Genomic DNA, 16811 nt, shown 5'->3' on the forward strand with positions numbered 1-16811 from the left:
CCCCCCCCCCCCCCCCCCCCCGAGGGCGCGCAGGGACCGCCCCGCCCCCACCCCCACCCGAGGGCGCGCGGGGAGGGGTCGGCCGCGCTCCGCCCCGGCGGTCGTCCCTCGGGCCCGGGGCTCGCCGTGGGGCTCAGGTCGGGGCGCGCCGACGCGGCGAGTGGGGTCGCTCAAGGTGATCTCCGGGACCCCGCGCGGCGCGGCCGCACAGCCTCGGCCACCCGCCCGCCTCGCGTCCGACGGTGCCCACGGCCGGCCGCCCTCGCCGAGCCGCCTTCGGGGCCCCGCGAGCCCCGAAGTTTCCCCGGGACCGTTGTTCTCAGTAGGGCGGCGGGAGTCCCCGTGCGCGAGACCCCGCTCACGGCCGGGGGCGCCGCGGCCGCCGTCTCGTCCGAGGCGGGAGGAGCCCTGGCCCGGGAAGGCGGTTCGGCCGAGCAGGCGTGGGGCGTCCGGAGGCCGTTTCAGCGGAGCGACGCCCCGCAGGCCGCCGGTGCCCTGCCCCGCCCCGCGCCTGGCCGGAGCGCGGAGGAGGAGCGAAGCGGGGACGCCCCGGAGGCCTGGCCGCCGGCTCCGAGGCTCTCCGCGCGGCGCGCGCCGCTCGGGGCGTGCGGACGGGGCCGGGCCGGGACGCGGCGCGCAGCTCTGCAGGGGTGACCCGGTCGCTGTGTCCTGGGATGCCTGATGTTGCTGCTGCCCCGTGTGCCCGCGCGGGTCCGCGTGGAGCCGTGAAGTCCAACAGGTGACCTGCCCATCGCCCGCTGCGGCCGGGCCTGTTTAGGGGCAGCCGGTAGCCGTGGCGCAGAGGTTCCCGCGGGAGAAACGGTGGAAGTCAGAGACCGGCTGCTGCCCGAGTAAGAACAGGGCGACGGGACTCCGGCATTGCTGGCCGGGCGGGCCTCGGGGCAGAGGCTGCCTTCCAGCTGAGCGGAGGGAAGGGGCTCCCCTGTGGGCCCGGGCGAGGCGGGCGGCGCGCTCCCCGGCCCCGGGAAGCCTTGGAGGAGGTGCTGAGGGGCTGGCACCCCGCTTCGCAGGTTGGAACGAGGGGCCGCCCCGGCCGTCCTGCTCGAAAGTGGCGGGCCTGGACGCTGGAGGGAGCTTGCGCCTGCTTTAGTCACTGTGACCGTCTCCTTGAGACGGGGGAGCCGCTGCCAGGGGACGTGTGTTGGCCGTGATGTCTGCGCGTTCCTCTGAAAGAAGCAGGCGTCCGGCCGGCGTGCGTGCGTCCAGGGCTCGCCAGGCACACGCTCCGCTGCTTGTCCTGCCTCCGTCGGCGCGGCGGCGTTGTGCGGTGACCGCGGGCCTGGGGGCAGGTAGGAGCAGACTGTGCGGGTCCCCAGGTCAGGGACGCCTCTGCTCTAGCCTTCTGCCGGCCTGGCTGTGGCCTGCACCGGGAGGCCGGCTGTCCCGGGGAATGCGTTCCGGCCCAGCCCGTCCTGAAACGCAGGGTTCTCTCACCGGAGGGTGGAAACGCACCTCCTGGGGAGCTGGGGCCCCGGGGCCGTGAGTCATCGGCTCCGTTCAGTCATCCTCATCCGTTCTTCCTGGTCTCGTGAGGGCAAAGGACATCTCCCCGTCTGCTCCTGGACACGCCTGGCTCTCTGCCCGGCCTGCGGTGTCCGTGGAGTCCGTTACACCTGGAATGCAGATGTGACGCGGGGCGGCCGCCAGGTGGTCTCAGTCGCTCGGCTGTGATTGAAAGTTTCCGCTGGAGGTCGAGGGTCCCGTGGGCCTGCGGACTCCGTATCGGACAGAGGGTGTCCCGAGCGCTTACCGTGAGGGTGTGACGGGGAAGCATGGGCCCGGGCGGGTGTGGGTTCAGCTTGCGACCCGTGGGGCCCCTGCGGCCGCTATGAGCCTCGCTGTCCTGTGTGCACGGGAAGGCTCTGGGTCCGGGAGCGCCGAGGGCCGGGCGAGGAGACCGCGGCCGCTCGCCGTACAGCGCAGGAGCCTGGGGCAGGGACGTGGGGCTGGAGTCTGCCTCTGCTTCCGGGCCCCAGCCTTGCCGTGGTGCTCGTCAGGAGAGGCGCTGCCCACAGGTAGTGGGGGCCAGTGCTGAGCGTTCCTGGGCGTCTTCCGCAGCACCTCCGTCGTCTGGGCTGGGTGGCATTGTGCTCACACAGAGAGCCTGAGGTCTGGCACGGCCGCTCAGACCTTGGCCAGTGGCTTGGACTGTTTGAGACTCTCGTCCTTAGTGAGATACGGTGATTAAGCTCCCTGGGTTATCGGGCTTCTCGTCCGCTAACTCCTCCTGCGACCCACAGCAGCTTGTTGAAGTAGTCAGGAGCGCGTAGCTCAGTTCCACTTGCCACCAGCCGGGGCCCAGGCCTGGGCTCCCTCCTGGGGATCGCGTGGCGTTCGTGGAGCGGAGGGCCGGGCCTCGAGGAGGCCAGGACTTGCACAGCTGGTGCCCTGGGGAGCAGCCTGGACAGAGCCCTGGGCCTGGAGAGAGGAGTTGCTGGGGGGAGCCCTATAGGCAAGAGGAGGGAGACATGGGTGCAGTGGCCTGTGGTGCGGACCAGCCCCAGGGAAAGTGTGTCCACAGGACTCCATGGTCAGCGAGGGCCGCTCCTGGGGACCAGTGGGAGGCACGCAGGCCGGGCGGCACATGCAGAAACACAAGTCCGTCCAGTGCTGCACCATTCTGGCTCTCCGCCGGGGCACCCCGCCCTCTTTCCAAGTTTTGTTTCAGCGCGGGGGGCGGGGGGGGCACAGGGAGAAAGAATCTGAAGCAGATTCCCCACTGAGTGCAGAGCCCGACGTGGGGCTCCGGCTCCCCACCCTGGCGTCACGATCTCAGCCAAAATCACGAGGCAGATACCTACCCGGCTGAGCCCCGCGGGCGGCCCTCTTGCTGGTTTTTTTTTCCTGGACAGCTCACGGCGAAGACACCCGGAGAGACGTAGCGAGCCCCGGGAGAGCTTGCTCGGTCGTGTTGGTGGAAATGGGGCGAGGTGACGAGAGCCCTGGACGCTTTCACTTACGGTCTCTTGTCTGTGTCTCAGTTACAGAATGTCCGAAGGTGACAGCGTTGGAGATTCAGTCCATGGGAAACCTTCCGTGGTGTACAGATTTTTCACAAGACTCGGACAGGTTGGTTTTTGAGGGTTGAAGACGTGACTGGCGATGAGCGGACGAGTTGAACAGAGTGAGCAGCCGCTGACCTCGGACATTTCCCTGCGGGGCGCTGGCCGCCCGCTCTGCCGGCCTCGCCTTCCACGTTCCCGCGGCTGCAGACGTGCTCGCCTCTTCTTCCCTAAAGGGCCAGACAGTGGTTTAGGCCTTGAGGGCCACCCGTGTGCTCTGACATACACTTGGGTGGTTTTTTTGTCCCCCAATAACCTTTAAAAACATGGAAACGCTTCTTAGCTCCGGGGTGGCGGTGGCCGCTGCCATGCGCTTACCGTCCTCTCTCGGGGCCACTGCCTCCGCGGGCCCTGGCCCAGCTCCGCGCTGACCTGTGGGCATCCCTGTGGGCTGTGCTGAGGCCTGGTGCAGGCAGCGGTGCCTGAAGCCGTGTTCAGTCACGGAGTTCGGGCGTCCGATTGGGTTAGCAGTTGCACGTACCGACGTTTGGGCTTAGAATTTAAAAAACGTGTGTTCTTAAAGTTACAAAATATTTGGAAAACTTCGTAGGTAGTGAAGGCCAGGTGGCGAGTACTCTTGCTTTGATGAACAGTAGAAGTTTTTCGTAAAAAATTAAGAGTTGAAAAGTTAACTGCAAAATTAAAATTCGCGCACGTCTGCTGATGACATGTGCTTGCACGCGCACGTGCCTGTGTGGGTGAAACCAAGAATTCCTTCTGGAAACTCGGCGCTTGTCGCCCACCGCGCCTGAGCTCCACACCTGCCGGAGATGAGGCTGTGGCCGACGGTCCTGAGAGCGGAGGCTGGGGCTGCTGGGCTGGGCAGGGCAGGGCAGGGCAGGGCTGGGGCCGGGGCCGGGAGGCGTGGGACCCGCAGACTGAGCCCCCCGTAAGGTGCCCACGTTCTTCGTTGCTCTCGGGGTGAAGTTAGGTGACCCCACAGCGACCCCTCGGGCTGATGCCCTGAGAGATGGTTCTGTACTCATTCTGCTTCAGGGGTGGGCCTGTGTCAGGAATTGGGGGTCCTCGTGGTTGCTGCTTTGCGTTGGTGACGTCACGTGCAAAGCCGGTGCTCAGGGAAGTGTGCTGTGAGGTCCACAGCGTGTGACCCCCTGTCTTTCTAGATCTATCAGTCCTGGCTAGACAAGTCCACGCCGTACACCGCCGTGCGATGGCTGGTGACGCTGGGCCTCAGCTTCGTCTACATGATTCGAGTTTACCTGCTGCAGGTAGGTGTGGGCTGGGAGCCGAGCCCCTGCCATCTCCACGCGGTCCAGGTATGGCCATGGCTGGCACGTGGGTTTTCTCCTTTGTTTCTGGAGTGGGAGGGGTCCGGGTGGCAGGGCGCAGCCTGGCTACAATTGACTTGGACTTGACCGTCAGGAGTTGGTCGTCGTCAGGATTGCTGTTTGCGTGGGAACTCGGCCCGTCCTCTAACGGGAGGAGTGACGCGGAGACCTCGGTAGAGGGCTGCAGGTGGCGTGGGGACTCAGCTGTCCTCCGAGCCATGTGTGCTCTTGCTGCGGCCGCAGGTGTGGCTCCGCGGTGGGAAGCCCCTCAGCCCCCACATCCTGTCTGCAGTTTCCAGACTTGGGAAGTTCGAAGGCGGAAGGATTTCCTCGTTTGTGTGCACAGTTTTTGGGCTTTTAGGATTGATGACGCACCACATCCTGGGCCGACAGGGTGAACTTGATGCTTTTCAATGAACCGAATCCCGGGTCCGTGATGCCCTGCTGGTGCCCCCGTCTCTTGGTGTCTTCCGAGGAGGGTTTTTGGCTCCGCCATGGTGGTGTTTGTTGTTTGTTGTTTTAAAGATTTTATTTTTTTGAGAGAGAGCGCACACAGGCAGGGAGTGGGAGAGGGGGAAGCAGGCTCCCCACTGAACAGGGAGCCCGATGCCGGGCTCGATCCCAGGACTCCGAGATCATGACCTGAGCCAAAGGCAGAAGCTTAACGGCTGAGCCCCCCCGCCTCCCCCGTGCCCCTCCATGTTTTTTTTAACCTCATTCTTGATTTCCTGATTTTTCCGGTTCTGGATTTCTCCTGGGCAAAGACCGTTAACAGCCCTGACCAGCGGGTGGCGGTGTGAGGGGCCCACCATGTGCGTCAGAGCCGGCGCGCCCCGGCGGGTGGCTCAGATCCCGTATACCGGTGCAGGCAGCCGTCCGTGAGGCGGGGTCTGGGCCCGGCGTCCACGCCAGCGTCCTTCAGTGCCTGGTCCGCACCCGCCCCGTGGGGCAGCCCGGCTCAGGCGCGTGGCTCTAAGGAAGTCCTCCTGCTGCCGCTCTGGTGGGGAGCTGGCGGCTTCGGGTGGCGGGTGGCCCCGCGGCCCCTGCAGAAGGTTGTTCTTTGCCCCGTGGCTTGTGCATTGTCGCACACAGTCGCTGGAGTTAGACGGTCATCGCGTGTGCTCACTGTGCCTCTCTGGCCTCGTGCAGTCTCCGGACTGGGAGCAGGTCGTGCACGCTTTGACGCTGAGCTCCAACAAGGCCGCGAGTTCTGGGAACGTTGGGGGCTGCTTGGGGCAGGGCTGGGCGGCAGCTCTGACCGGGGGCTCCTCTCTTGCAGGGCTGGTACATCGTGACCTACGCCTTGGGGATCTACCACCTCAATCTTTTCATAGCCTTCCTCTCTCCCAAAGTGGACCCTTCCCTGATGGAGGACTCAGGTACGGTGGAGACCGTCTGCTCGGCTCTGTCCAGGGGGCTTGGGATTTTGTGCACTTCACAGACAGCCTCATTTTCTCTAGAAACCTTACAAATCTGAACTTTTGAGACTAGGTCCTCTTGGTGTTTAAAGTGTACGTAGAACGTCGGTGATGATAGACCGGGGTGTAGGTTGAGTCATTCAACTCTGTCATGTTGTGGGTGGGCGTTCCTGCCCACCCTGGGTTGCTGATGAGGAAGCGGAGGTCCCTTGGGTCACCGGATTGGCCAGGGTCGCGTGGCAGAGTGCGTGGGAGCAGGGGCAGGACTGTCCTCGAGTCCTATCTATGCCCCGTGGGTAGGCCCCCTTCTTGGGGGCCCAGAGGGTTCTGTGGGCAGCATGCTGTGCCCAGTAGTGCCCACTGGGATTCTGAGCACACACAGGTGGGCCCCGCTGAGGGTGGTGACGCTCCCTGACTTCCAGGGACGATGGGTTGAAAATTTCTTGGCTCAAGCTGTTCCTGGCCCTCCCTGGGCCAGGTCGGAGGGCCAGGTCCACACCTGCCTGTCGGGCTGGGGAAGGGTAGGTGGGGGTGGGGCACAGACCTGGGGACTTGGTCCCTCCTGCCAGCGCGTGTCGCCACTGTGGGAAGAACCCAGGTGCAGCTGCCTGACCGTGGATTCCTCTTTGTGACCCCTGTGCTTCCGGGCACTCGCCGCCTTCCCCGGGCTGCTCAGATGCTAACCAGAAGCCTGTGGTTTTTCTCCGTGGAGCATTTGAGGAAAACCTGAAAGGAAACACAACTCCCATTTGTTGCCATTTGAGGGAGTTAGACGATGACTAGGAGAGCTGCTCTGTAGGCCTGGGGTTGTGTGTCGCTGGGGAGGGCGCCTGCCTGCGGACGGCTGGGGCCGTGTCGGGGGCTCAGCAACTGGGGGGGCTCAGCATTGGGGGTGCTCGGGGGGGCCCAGCCAGGGGATTCAGCGTGGGGGGACTCTGTGCCGGAGGGCGTAGCTGTCCTGAGTCGGACTCGGCAGGTCAAGCTTTGTGCGTCTCCGTTCCTTTTCCGACAGCCTTCTCGCTCCCTCCGTGTCCCCGTGTGCTGCGGCTGACGTGTGTCTGGAGATGGGTCTGCATTTTAATTTTACGCAGTCGTTTAAAATGTGTAGTTCTTTTACAAAAGAAATTCTGTTCTGAATCTTCTGAAGCAATGAATCGATTCCTAAATCGGTTGAAGGTTTCCCGTGTCCTGTTTGGTTCAATAACAAAGACGTGTGTGCGACGCGTGAGGCCCGCTAGTGCAGGAGCCGGAGTGACGCAGGCGGGTGCCACGCCCGCGCTGTCTCACGGAGGTTCTGCCTTTCAGATGACGGCCCCTCATTACCAACCAAACAGAATGAGGAGTTCCGGCCCTTCATTCGAAGGCTTCCAGAGTTTAAATTTTGGTGAGTTCATTCCTGAGGGTGGTTGAGAAAGACTTGTCCTCGGTGTGGCCAGTAAGACTGAGAACAGAGGGGTTTTGTTCTAGTTCGCCAGCAAAGACTTCTTCAAAAATGAGAGTTTTATGGTGTGTGTTTCGAACATTCATCCAAAATGTGAGTCGCAGTGGGTGGGGCGTGGAGGCAGGTCACAGGGACCTCTGTAGGCGAGCCCAGGGCCTCGTGGCTCTTCGGAACCAGCAGAAGAGAAGCTGCTTCTGGGCGGAGGGTCGTGGGTATATCCTTACGTGGCCTCCGGAAGGACACGCGCACGGGCTCTGGCCGCCCTGCTCGGACTGGCCGGCCTGTGTGCTGCTCCTCCCGCCGCCTCCCCTGCCCTCCTGCTCGGGGTGTCCGCACAGAGGCAGGGCTGGGCCCTTCTGGGTGGACACAGCCTTGGGGAGACCTGCTTTCACCAACGTGCTGGGGTGGGGCTCCAATGGGACTGGCTTGTCCCCCAGGCCTCCCGGAGGTGGTGACATCTGTGTGATGTTGCACAAGGACGCATGGGACAGGTGGACGGGTGACCCTGCTGTCGTGCACGAAGCGTGCATGAAGGTGACCCCCACCCCATGGAGGCTGTGCCCTCATTTGTCCTGTATTTGTTGGAGCCAAAAGTCAAAGGCACAAGCTGCCCCGTCTTTGTGTTCTTGGTGCTGGGTGTGGGATGCGGCAGCACTCTGCAGGCCGCCCGTCGGGTGTGCAGGGCTGGAGCCAGGGCACTGCGGGCAGGGAGCTGACGGCAGGCCGGCCAGCCCTGCAGGTCACTCCGAGGAAGCTGGCCTTTTGGAGCGGGAGCGCCAAGGAGCGTTTTCAGTAGAGCCGTGAGCCCGATGGGCTCGGCGCAGAGCTGAAGGGGGCTGCCCGGGGGCCCGGGGTCTCAGCAGTGCATGGTCCGGGGGTGGGCCTGCCGGGCGCCTGGGGCTTATTCCAGGGGGCAGACGTGAGGTGCGTGTGGGCCTGAGCAGTTGCACGTTTTCACTGAACGTTTCATACTCTAATTTTGGAAGGTGACGGGGGCTTTCGCGGGACTAAGGGACTGCCGTGTGGTGGTTCCGTGTGGCGCCCCCTGTAGGAAACACCGCGCCACTGCTGCCCCAAGCAGGGATGCTGCCGCAGCCCGAGGTGGCCCGGCAGCTGGCCGCGCTGACCTCCTCCCTTGCTTTAAGGCACGCGGCGACCAAGGGCATCCTCGTGGCCATGGCCTGCACCTTCTTTGAGGCGTTCAACGTGCCGGTGTTCTGGCCCATCCTGGTGATGTACTTCATCATGCTTTTCTGCATCACCATGAAGAGGCAAATAAAGGTGAGCGCGGGCGGCGGTGGGCGCAGAGAGCCCCGCTCGGGTCTTGACTGTCCTTGGAGCATCACAAAGCCTTGGGCCATAGGCGCATGGCACAGCCCCTTGCTGCCAAGGGCCAACACAGATGTGTCCTGTGGTGCAGCTGTGTGTCCCCCCCCTCCCAGACCGCTTGCTCCCTGGGGGCCCAGTGGGAGACGCCCTCGGTTCTGCCATGCTGGCCTCACTGGCACGTCGTCCTGGGGGCTCAGAGCCCAGGGCCCACCCGTCAGCGAGTGTTACGCCGACATCACTCTCAAACGGCTCCCAGGGCGGCTTTATCCCCATGCCTCTGGGGGTGTCGTAGGGGTCCCCAGCCCTCCTGGCCCGGCCCCTCCTGCATGCAGGGGGTCATGACCCCTTTCCCAGACCCTCGGGATTTCCAGTGAGCTCGGGAGGGTTTTGCTGTGTCACCGGTGGGGAGGGGACTAGAAGCTGGTTGGCTCCCTGGTTTCCTTGCCCTGTGCGTGGAGAGGGTCAGGATTCAGATTTGGAGGAAACGTAGTTGGTGGTGAAGCCGCTCTGAAGCGAGTGTCTCTGTCCCCAGCACATGATCAAGTACCGGTACATCCCGTTCACGCACGGCAAGAGGACGTACAAGGGGAAGGACGACGCGGGCAAGACGTTTGCGAGCTAGACGCCGGCCGGACCGCGGGGCCGAGGACGGGTCTGAGCCATTGTAACAATGCCTTCTTCTGCACATAAAGTAGTTGGTTTCGAGGGAGTCGAATTTTCTTTTTAAAAAGGAGCTTCAATTATTTGTAACTGAAATATCAGGTTCTTGAAGAAACTGACCTTTAAACCAAATTGCATTGATTTATTTTTCAGTGACATTCAAGTGTTCAGATGGACAGAATTCTAGTCAACAGCTGGCTGGGCGGACAGTCAGGTGGGGGCGTGGGGAGGGGCGGGCGGCCTGGAACAGACCTGCGCAGCAGCAGCGGGTGGTGCCCAGCTGCCCCTAGCCCGATGCCCTTGGCCCCGTGACCCAGCTGGAGGAGGACGCGAACCTGATTCCTGCGTGTTGGAAGAACGTTGGGAAGGTGATCCCCAGTAACGCGGGTCCCAGTGCCGGCGTCCCGGCTCGTCTCTGGTACCGGAGAGGTTCACGTTGGTCTCTATCAGTAATGACTCAAACTTTGTTCTTAATCACCACGATTGCTTTTGAGGGCCTGGAATTATAAATATATATATTCTATTTTAATTGTTTGGAATTATTTTGACACATTTCTTTGATACCCGAAGAGTTGTTTTTGATTAATTTGAAGTTGTTCTCACGCAGTGGCCCCTTTACAGAAACGCTGGCAAGGGCAGACCGGTTTGTGGGTTTTAACACACGGCTTCTCACTTTCTACGGGAAAACAGAACTCTGACCCGCATGTCAACTTTTTTGATGTGATAAAAACAAATACTCGTAAACATTTTACTAAGTGACTTTTTAATTCCAACTTTATTAAAGACAGTGTCCCCTTTCTTGTGGAGTCTTTATCTGAAACACAACAGCTTGCCGCCCGTGAGCAGGCGCTGAGCTGGGCCGGTCCCTGGGGCGCAGCGGCGAGGGGCAGGCCGTGGGCCGCCTCCTGGTCTCAGGCGCTGCGGACTCGTAGCTCTGCCCAGTTTCCCATCCGTCTCAGGGTTGTAGGCACTGAATGCGTTTACTGTCTGGCTTTTTGGGGCCAATTTTTACGTATCTGAGATGGAGCTCCTCTCGCTTCTAGGAGGCCATATGAAAACCTTTTACGTGCCTGATCGCGGATTTTAATCTTGGCATTCAAATGATGTCCTGAACCGGTACCTTTGATACAACACTGTGGTACCTGAAATGCTGGAACTCTGGACACTTGTTTTTCATACCGTTTTCCTGCTACATGCTCAGGCCTAAGTGATAGGAAACTGTCTGCGCTTGGTCAGGCGTCCGTAAAGGCCCTCAGGAAATGAGGAGCCTCCCTCCTGAGGCCCCTACTCAGTCTGGCCTGTGGTCACGGGGGCCTGTCTCAGGTGGCCAGCCCGTAGTAGCTGAGGAGTGTGGAGCAATGCATCCCTGGAAGCCCGTGTCCACTCAGATCCCGGAGTGGTCTGCACAGGCCTCTGCCGGAAGCCTGGGCCACAGCCTCGCACAGGGCATGGGACATCCTGACCGCAGGTTCTCGTCCTTTATGAGATGGGACCTTCCGTCCACCCTGATGACATTCTTACCACCCACGCTTCTGTGGAACTCGTTTCTTACGGAAGCTCGTGGCAAAGTACAGTCTCTGGCACAAGTTAAATACTTTGTTTAAAAGACCCGAAGATAACAAAACGGTGGCAGGAAGTAGGCTGGACACAGCAGTGACCTGGTGTGAATAGCCAGCCTGCCCAGGCTCAGGGAGAGCTCAGCTCTGAGAGGCAGCTGTGGGCTAGGCGTGAAGAAGGCGGAGAACCTCCCTTGCAGGCTGGCTGTGCACCCCGAGCCCTGGGCAGGCAGATCTCGGCCAAGATGCGGACTTCGTCCTCCAGAACAGCAAACAAACCTGACCGTGTATGAAAAGGCACGAGCCAGGTGCTGCAGGTGGAGACCTGACTCCTTGGGGTCTTTCCGCTCCTGTGAGCGGACGTGCCCGAGCCACCAAGCGGCCTGCCTCTGCCGACGAAGGCAAGGTTTCCAGGTCAGCGGGGCTGGCGGACTGACCAGTGGGTAAGCCCCGTTGTCTGCTGTTCCCACAACTGCCCCTTTGGGCCAAACCCCAACCGTCTGCTGTGTGCCTGATACAGACTCCTCTTGTCATCACGTGAATGGCTGGGCCCACTTCTGGAACCAACTTTCCACTGTATGGTTTGGGGACGGGATGGAAACCACCTTGTCCAACAGTCCAGCTCCTGAAGAAGTGACCCAGATGTACCGTGGTGGGGGGGGGGGAGCGGACCCCCTGGCGGGCTCTGCCCCAGCTGCTGCTCGCCACCTGCACCGCTTGGGGCTAGGGGCGGCGGAGCGGGGATGTGCCAGCCCACACTCGGCAGAGACCTCAGACCTGCCACCCAGCAGGCAGGTCCAGCTTCCGTCCCCGAGCTGCTCGTGTAGTTTCTCACGTGACATGAAAGAAAATCAGAGTTAGGAGATTCCTGTGCAAGTAAAAGCGACCTTGAGAGTTGACGGGGTTTCTCTCCTGATGCTGATTCCCCGGTGCCTCTGCCCTCTGTCGGGCTAGCGGTAGTGCCGCAGGTAGACGAGCTTCTGCGGAGGAAACTTCTCCCTGCAGAGGGGGCACTCCGCCTGCAGGGGAGGAGGAGGGTCAGGGACCCTGTGGCCAGTGCGGACCCCAGCACGGGCCCTCCCCCACCGGCACCTGCAGTAACGTGGGAGGTGCACACGTCTCTCTCAACTTCAAATGAAAACCCATTTCAAAAAAGCATTTTTTTCAGAAGTCACAAACCTGAAGGGAGGGCCTTAACCCGGGGGTAGTGGGGCGTGGAGCTGGGAGCAGAGGCCAAGCCAGGGAGGCGGCCGTCTGTCCACTCGGCTGCTACAGAGTGTCGTGCTGGGAGGAGTGTGTGGGGTCCTGTCTGGCTCCGTCCCAGGGGCCCCGCTCCCAAGGACAGGCTGGACTCCCTCTTGTCCCCAGGAAGGTCCACTCATCTCCCACTAGGCGTTCCTGCCTGGGGCCACCTGCTTATGAGAGACGGCACCTGTGTTCTTGGGGGATTCCCTCAAAATGGGGAGCAGGAGCCCCAAAGTGGAGGCTGAGTGGGACACTCCCAGGGACCCACATGGTGCTATTTCTAAGTGACGGCGGCCAGGCTGAGGCCGTGGCCCCTGTGAACCCCGGACCCGGGCTCTGAGGAACGCCCCTTGGCCAACTGCCGGAGGTGAGGGTCCTCAGGTGAGAAGAGGAGGTGCCGACTGAGGTGCACATCCCGCCCCTCGTCTACCCGCCTCACCTGTGCAGCCCCGAGAAAGCTCGATCTGGGCTGGGCCTGGGCGGCAGGGCTGCTGGGGGCCCAGAAACCCCACCCCTCATGGGCGTTGGCGCAGCTGTAAGAGATGGTGTGGCGGCCCCTGCTCTGGCCACGGGCATGACCCTGAACGGAGCTCCCACCCACACAGGCCGTCCCGGCGGGGCATCCGCCTGGCTAGAGAAGGTCCTGCTCCTGCAGGCTGGCCGGGCTTCTGAGTGGCGGGGCTGGGGGCTGGGGCGACTCCAGGAATGGAACCGCATGGCCCGGCTGCTGTCCCCACCTCCCAGCAATGCCTCTGGACGCGCGGCTGGAGCCCCATCAGGGACGTGCAGGCATGTCCCGTCTGCGGTCCATCCTAAGACAAACCTGGGACAGGCTTCCTGATTCCTGGACAGCCTCCTGGGCCGGCCCGCCCACCCGCCCGTGAGGCCGGCGCTACGGGACCACCACTGCAGACGCTGGGGAACACCCACCTTGGCGTGGCACCACTGGGTGATGCACTCCCAGCAGAAGAGGTGGCCGCAGGGCGTGGCTGTGGGGTGTTTGCGCTCCTCCAGGCACAGCGTACACGTGGAGTTTCTGGAAACGGCTTTCTCTTCCGCGTGGCTCCTGGCGGCGGGGCAGGGAGACACAAGATCTCACCACGATGTCCCTGCGATGCCGGCTCAGAGCCCCAGCAGCAGTGCTGTGCACAAGGCTGCTCAGCCCCTGCCGCCGCCCCCGCCCCCACCCCCACCCCCGCAGGGCTGCAGCAGATGGGCTGGGAGCCCCCCTTGTCCCCTCCCCCCACACCTGCGGAGAGACAGGCCTCGGTGCAGCTTCCACTCCCGCCGGGCTCGCTGCCTCTGCCGGAAGCCGTATAGCTGCAGGCCCACGGAGAGGGCCAAGTGCAGCAGGGAGAGGACCCCTAGCAGCCTGTAGCTTTCTCGAGCCCTCGGGTCCTCCGCGGCCGGAGAGTGCACACGAAGCTGTCAGGGACCCCAAGGCACAGTCACATGATCAGTTGGCACAACCCCCTGGCGGTAGTGTCCCATCGAACGAGGCCAAAACCTGCCCTCCTGGCACAAGGGGGCACAGAGCACGATCACGGGGTCTCTCTGCTGAGTGAGGGGGGCAGGAGCACCTCGCCCGGTCTGAATGCAGGTGGGGGCCGCTGCTGGACAGCTCAGGCCCTCACTCTGGAGGAGACAGCGAGTGCTGAGCCACGGTGAGGAAAACAGCCACAGGGCTCCAAGTCTGCAGTCCAGTCCCTATGGCTGCAGGCGATGATCTGGGGGTGGGGGGCGTGCATCGGGGGACTCACAGCTCAGAGGAAAGTGCCAGCAGGGAGTCCCGAGCACGGCAGCCCAGGGAACAGGAGGAAAAGCCGCGCAGGCATGGCTGCTAACCTGCTTCTCTGTCACGTGAACAGAGCAGCTCCTGGAGGACACCTGGCTCCCCTAGTGACGGGAGACCGTCGGTGTGACACCGTGGCTAGTGACATGCCCAACATCGGACCACACCCCCAAAGGGAAAGTCCACTCCTGGTCTCCCTCCCGTTAGCTGGAGCCCCCCAGTCAGCCAGACCCCACGTTTCCGTGCAGAGAAGACCCCAGGAGCGCAAAACCCTCTCTGCCTGGGTCGAGGCCGTGCGTCTGGCCCCTCTGCTGCGGCGGCTCGGCGTACACCCTAGCTAGTGCTGGGGCAGCGAGCTGGCGGCTCTCGTGAGTGCGTACACTGAGGGCTGAGGTGGGACCGGAGGAGCAGGTGCTCTGGACGGTGCTGCCAAGTGAAGCGAGAAAGGGGGTGACCCTCGAGATCAGGGTCCTGAGCTGAGACTTCCTGTGTGAATCTGGAAGCAAAGGCACCAGGACAGAAACAGAATGAAAGGTGGGATTCCTTGGCAGGCTCAGCCCAGGGAACGTCCTGGTGGTGACACGAGGCTGACACCTGAGCCTCAGGCAGGGCAGCTGTGCAGGAGGGGGCGTGGGCCCGGGGGCTTGGAGCCCGGGGCCGGCGTCTTGTAAGTGCCGGCAGCAGGGAGGCAGATGAGCCTTTCCCTCAGGGTTGACTTTCTAGGGTCTGCCAGCAAACGCGACGCAGTAAAACCGTGTTTTTCAGGAGAAGATCCTGGCTCCAGCCCTGTGACCGTGCCCGCCGCCGGAAGCTGAACACACAGCAGCCAGAGGCGAGCAAGACCCGACAGCACCGGTGACTTACGTAAGTGACTCCTGTGAGCCTCTTGGCCAGGTGGTAGAAGGCCCCGTGGATGTAGAACCAGGCAACGTGGAGCCGCTGGAGACAGCCAAGGCCCTGCCTGAGCACCACTACCGCGCGCAGGAGTGTCCTCTTCTGCGGCTCCGCCAGGGTGGCCGTGTGCTGGCGCACCCAGTGCCCGGCTCCAGACCGGCCACGCCTGCCCAGAGTCAGGCTGCCCTGCGAGGGCCTGGGGCTGTCGGCCTCCGCCTGCAGCTCGAGCTCCAGGTGCAGCAGGGCCTTGTCCAGCAGGTAGGGCAGGACGGTGTGCAGCACCACCAGCATGCCACGGCGCAACCTGGAGGGCACTCTGCTCCGGGACGGGTCCACCTGGATGACGCCCACATACTCCTCCCCGAGGGTCTGGTAGCCTGCCGGGTGAGGGTGTGGGGCAACCCACCTGAGAAACTGAGGCAGGGGCCTGCCATCCGTTTCTTTCTCCCTGTACTGGATTTTGCTGTCAGGTGTCAGACGCTCCACTGGCCCTGCTGACCCTGCCCTGCGACAGGGCTTAGTGCCAGGACCCCCGTCGAGCCACAGAACTCAGCTACAGAGAAACTGTCCCACGGGCACCCTGGGCAAAGTCGAGGGCAAAGATCCCCAGGAACACAAAAAGGAACAGAGAAAGGCACAGAAGTGACACCCTGGAAGTTTCCGAGGCTCCAGTTGGGGCTCAGGCCTGGCCTCTCCTCCAGGGGAGGGCCCCAGCGTCCCCTCCTTCCCGAGGCTGGTCTGGGCCAGCTGCAGGGACACTGGGAAGCAGCTCCAGGAGCTTCTCACTCTGCGGGGCGGCACGCGCACCCCACCTCCGGGCCCTGGTCTCCGGGGCCCACCGGGGCTACCTGCAAACGTGGTGAGGCCGAAGTAGGCGACGTCGGACAGCAGCTCCACCTCCCTCCTGCACTCCAGCCACCTCTTCGCACCTGAGAGGGCGGGCGCCGGGCGGGCGGTTAGTCCAGTCCCTGCGCGGCTCCTCCGGCCGCCAAGGTCCGGCCGCCAAGGTCCAGCCGCCGCTCCACAGGCCGAGACCGTCCCACAGCGCAGTCCGGGCCCCCGCGGGCGTCCGTCCCCGCCGGGCCGGGTCTCCGGAGGGCCCCCGCCCCCGCCCCGCAGCGCCGGCCACCGTCCCGGCCCCAGACGGGCCACAAGCGCAGGGCGGGGGGCGGCGACCCGGAGCCCCCGCGAGGCGGCGGCGGCCCGGGCGACCTCCGACGCGCCCACGGACCCCCAAGTTCCGCCGCGACACGGGCCGGAGCCCGACCCGGGAACGTCCGGAACTGACCGGGCGGCGTCTGCGAAGCGCCGAGAGCGGCAGAGAGGCCGGAGCGGGCCGCGGCGCAGCCACAAGCCGCTTCTCCCGCCGCTCTGCGCCCCCAGCGCCGCGGCCCCCGCGCGCCGCAGGCCCGGGCTCACCCGCCAAGCTGTGCAGGGCGCCGCCCGCCGCGCCCCGGAGCCCGCCGCGGTAGTAGTCGTCTTTCTGCGCCGCGCGAACCACCTGCGCGGGGCCGGCGGCTGCGGGCGCCATGTCCGCGACGCGCGGGGACCCGGGAGCCAGCTGGCCACGCCCCCGCGGGCTCAGCCTGATGACGCAGAGGGCGGCGCCGGCCTGGCGCGACCTAGCGCGGGGGTGGAACCGACGGGCTGCGTGCGGGGCGGAGCCGTTCGGCGCCGGGGGCGACGTGAACGCGGGCAGGGACCGGGGGCGGGGCCGCGAGGGGGCGTGGCGACGTGAACGCGGGCGGGAATGGGGGCTGGGGGCGGAGCCATGAGGGTGGAAGGCGACGTGGGAGCGGGCAGGGGCGGGGGGCGGAGCCGTGCCGCGCTGGAGGCGACGGGAACGAGGGCAGGGCCCGAGGCCGGGGGCGGAGTCCGGGAGGGAGAACCAATGAGGGCTGGGGGCGTGGACGGAGCGGGGCCTCGGGGGCGGGGCCGGGAGTCGGGGGTGTGGCGAGGGCGGGGCCCGGTTCTGGCGCGTGGGCGTCTGGCGGGGTCCCGGCTCCGAGGGTCGCTGTGTGGGGAGCGAGCAGGACTCGGGGGTCCACGGTGACGATGACCGGCCGGGCGCCGCCCCTCCTCCAGCGGGCCGCCGGGCGCTGGG

The 16811-nt window shown here is 64.0% G+C and overlaps 2 protein-coding genes across 6 annotated transcripts in view; one reads left to right on the forward strand and one right to left on the reverse strand.

Annotated features, from left to right (window-relative positions):
• The window catches only part of RER1 (retention in endoplasmic reticulum sorting receptor 1), a 10084-nt gene extending 335 nt beyond the window's left edge, over nucleotides 1-9749 (forward strand). The window contains exons 1-7 of one of the 3 annotated variants that reach the window (XM_059376293.1): nucleotides 586-739; nucleotides 3003-3090; nucleotides 4208-4312; nucleotides 5652-5751; nucleotides 7096-7174; nucleotides 8377-8512; nucleotides 9093-9749. In XM_059376293.1, the coding sequence (XP_059232276.1) occupies nucleotides 675-739; nucleotides 3003-3090; nucleotides 4208-4312; nucleotides 5652-5751; nucleotides 7096-7174; nucleotides 8377-8512; nucleotides 9093-9182 (663 nt within the window). In that variant the 5' untranslated portion in view covers nucleotides 586-674 and the 3' untranslated portion in view covers nucleotides 9183-9749. Of the gene's footprint in view, nucleotides 1-585; nucleotides 852-3002; nucleotides 3091-4207; nucleotides 4313-5651; nucleotides 5752-7095; nucleotides 7175-8376; nucleotides 8513-9092 lie in introns of those variants that run through there. The other 2 variants (XM_059376295.1, XM_059376294.1) reach the window with 2 other exon arrangements.
• Nucleotides 9348-16277, reverse strand: PEX10 (peroxisomal biogenesis factor 10). Of its 3 annotated transcripts, none has more exons than XM_059376290.1 (6): nucleotides 16127-16277; nucleotides 15556-15636; nucleotides 14678-15084; nucleotides 13271-13446; nucleotides 12952-13087; nucleotides 9348-9717 (listed from the first exon to the last, which is right to left on the reverse strand). In XM_059376290.1, exons 1-6 carry the CDS (start codon nucleotides 16236-16238, stop codon nucleotides 9691-9693), a joined length of 939 nt encoding a protein of 312 aa, XP_059232273.1. In that variant the 5' UTR covers nucleotides 16239-16277; the 3' UTR covers nucleotides 9348-9690. The 3 variants fall into 3 exon arrangements, with proteins under 3 accessions (XP_059232273.1, XP_059232272.1, XP_059232274.1); XM_059376289.1 differs by having other exon boundaries at nucleotides 9348-11795; XM_059376291.1 differs by lacking the exon at nucleotides 16127-16277 and adding an exon at nucleotides 15996-16100 and having other exon boundaries at nucleotides 9348-11795.
• Nucleotides 16278-16811: the final 534 nt, after the last annotated feature.

Source organism: Mustela nigripes, chromosome 14 (genome assembly GCF_022355385.1).
Source record: "Mustela nigripes isolate SB6536 chromosome 14, MUSNIG.SB6536, whole genome shotgun sequence".
Lineage (NCBI taxonomy): Eukaryota > Metazoa > Chordata > Mammalia > Carnivora > Mustelidae > Mustela > Mustela nigripes.

Excerpts from the sequence above, each read along its gene's own strand:
- PEX10 (XM_059376289.1), bottom strand. The coding sequence starts at position 16,238 with ATGGCGCCCGCAGCCGCCGGCCCCGCGCAGGTGGTTCGCGCGGCGCAG. Across the intron at positions 15,637-16,126 it reads CGCCCTGCACAGCTTGGCGG|GTGCGAAGAGGTGGCTGGAG; the intron begins GTGAGCCCGGGC and ends CCGCCCTCTCAG. Across the intron at positions 13,447-14,677 it reads GGCTCACAGGAGTCACTTAC|CTTCGTGTGCACTCTCCGGC; the intron begins GTAAGTCACCGG and ends GGTCCCTGACAG.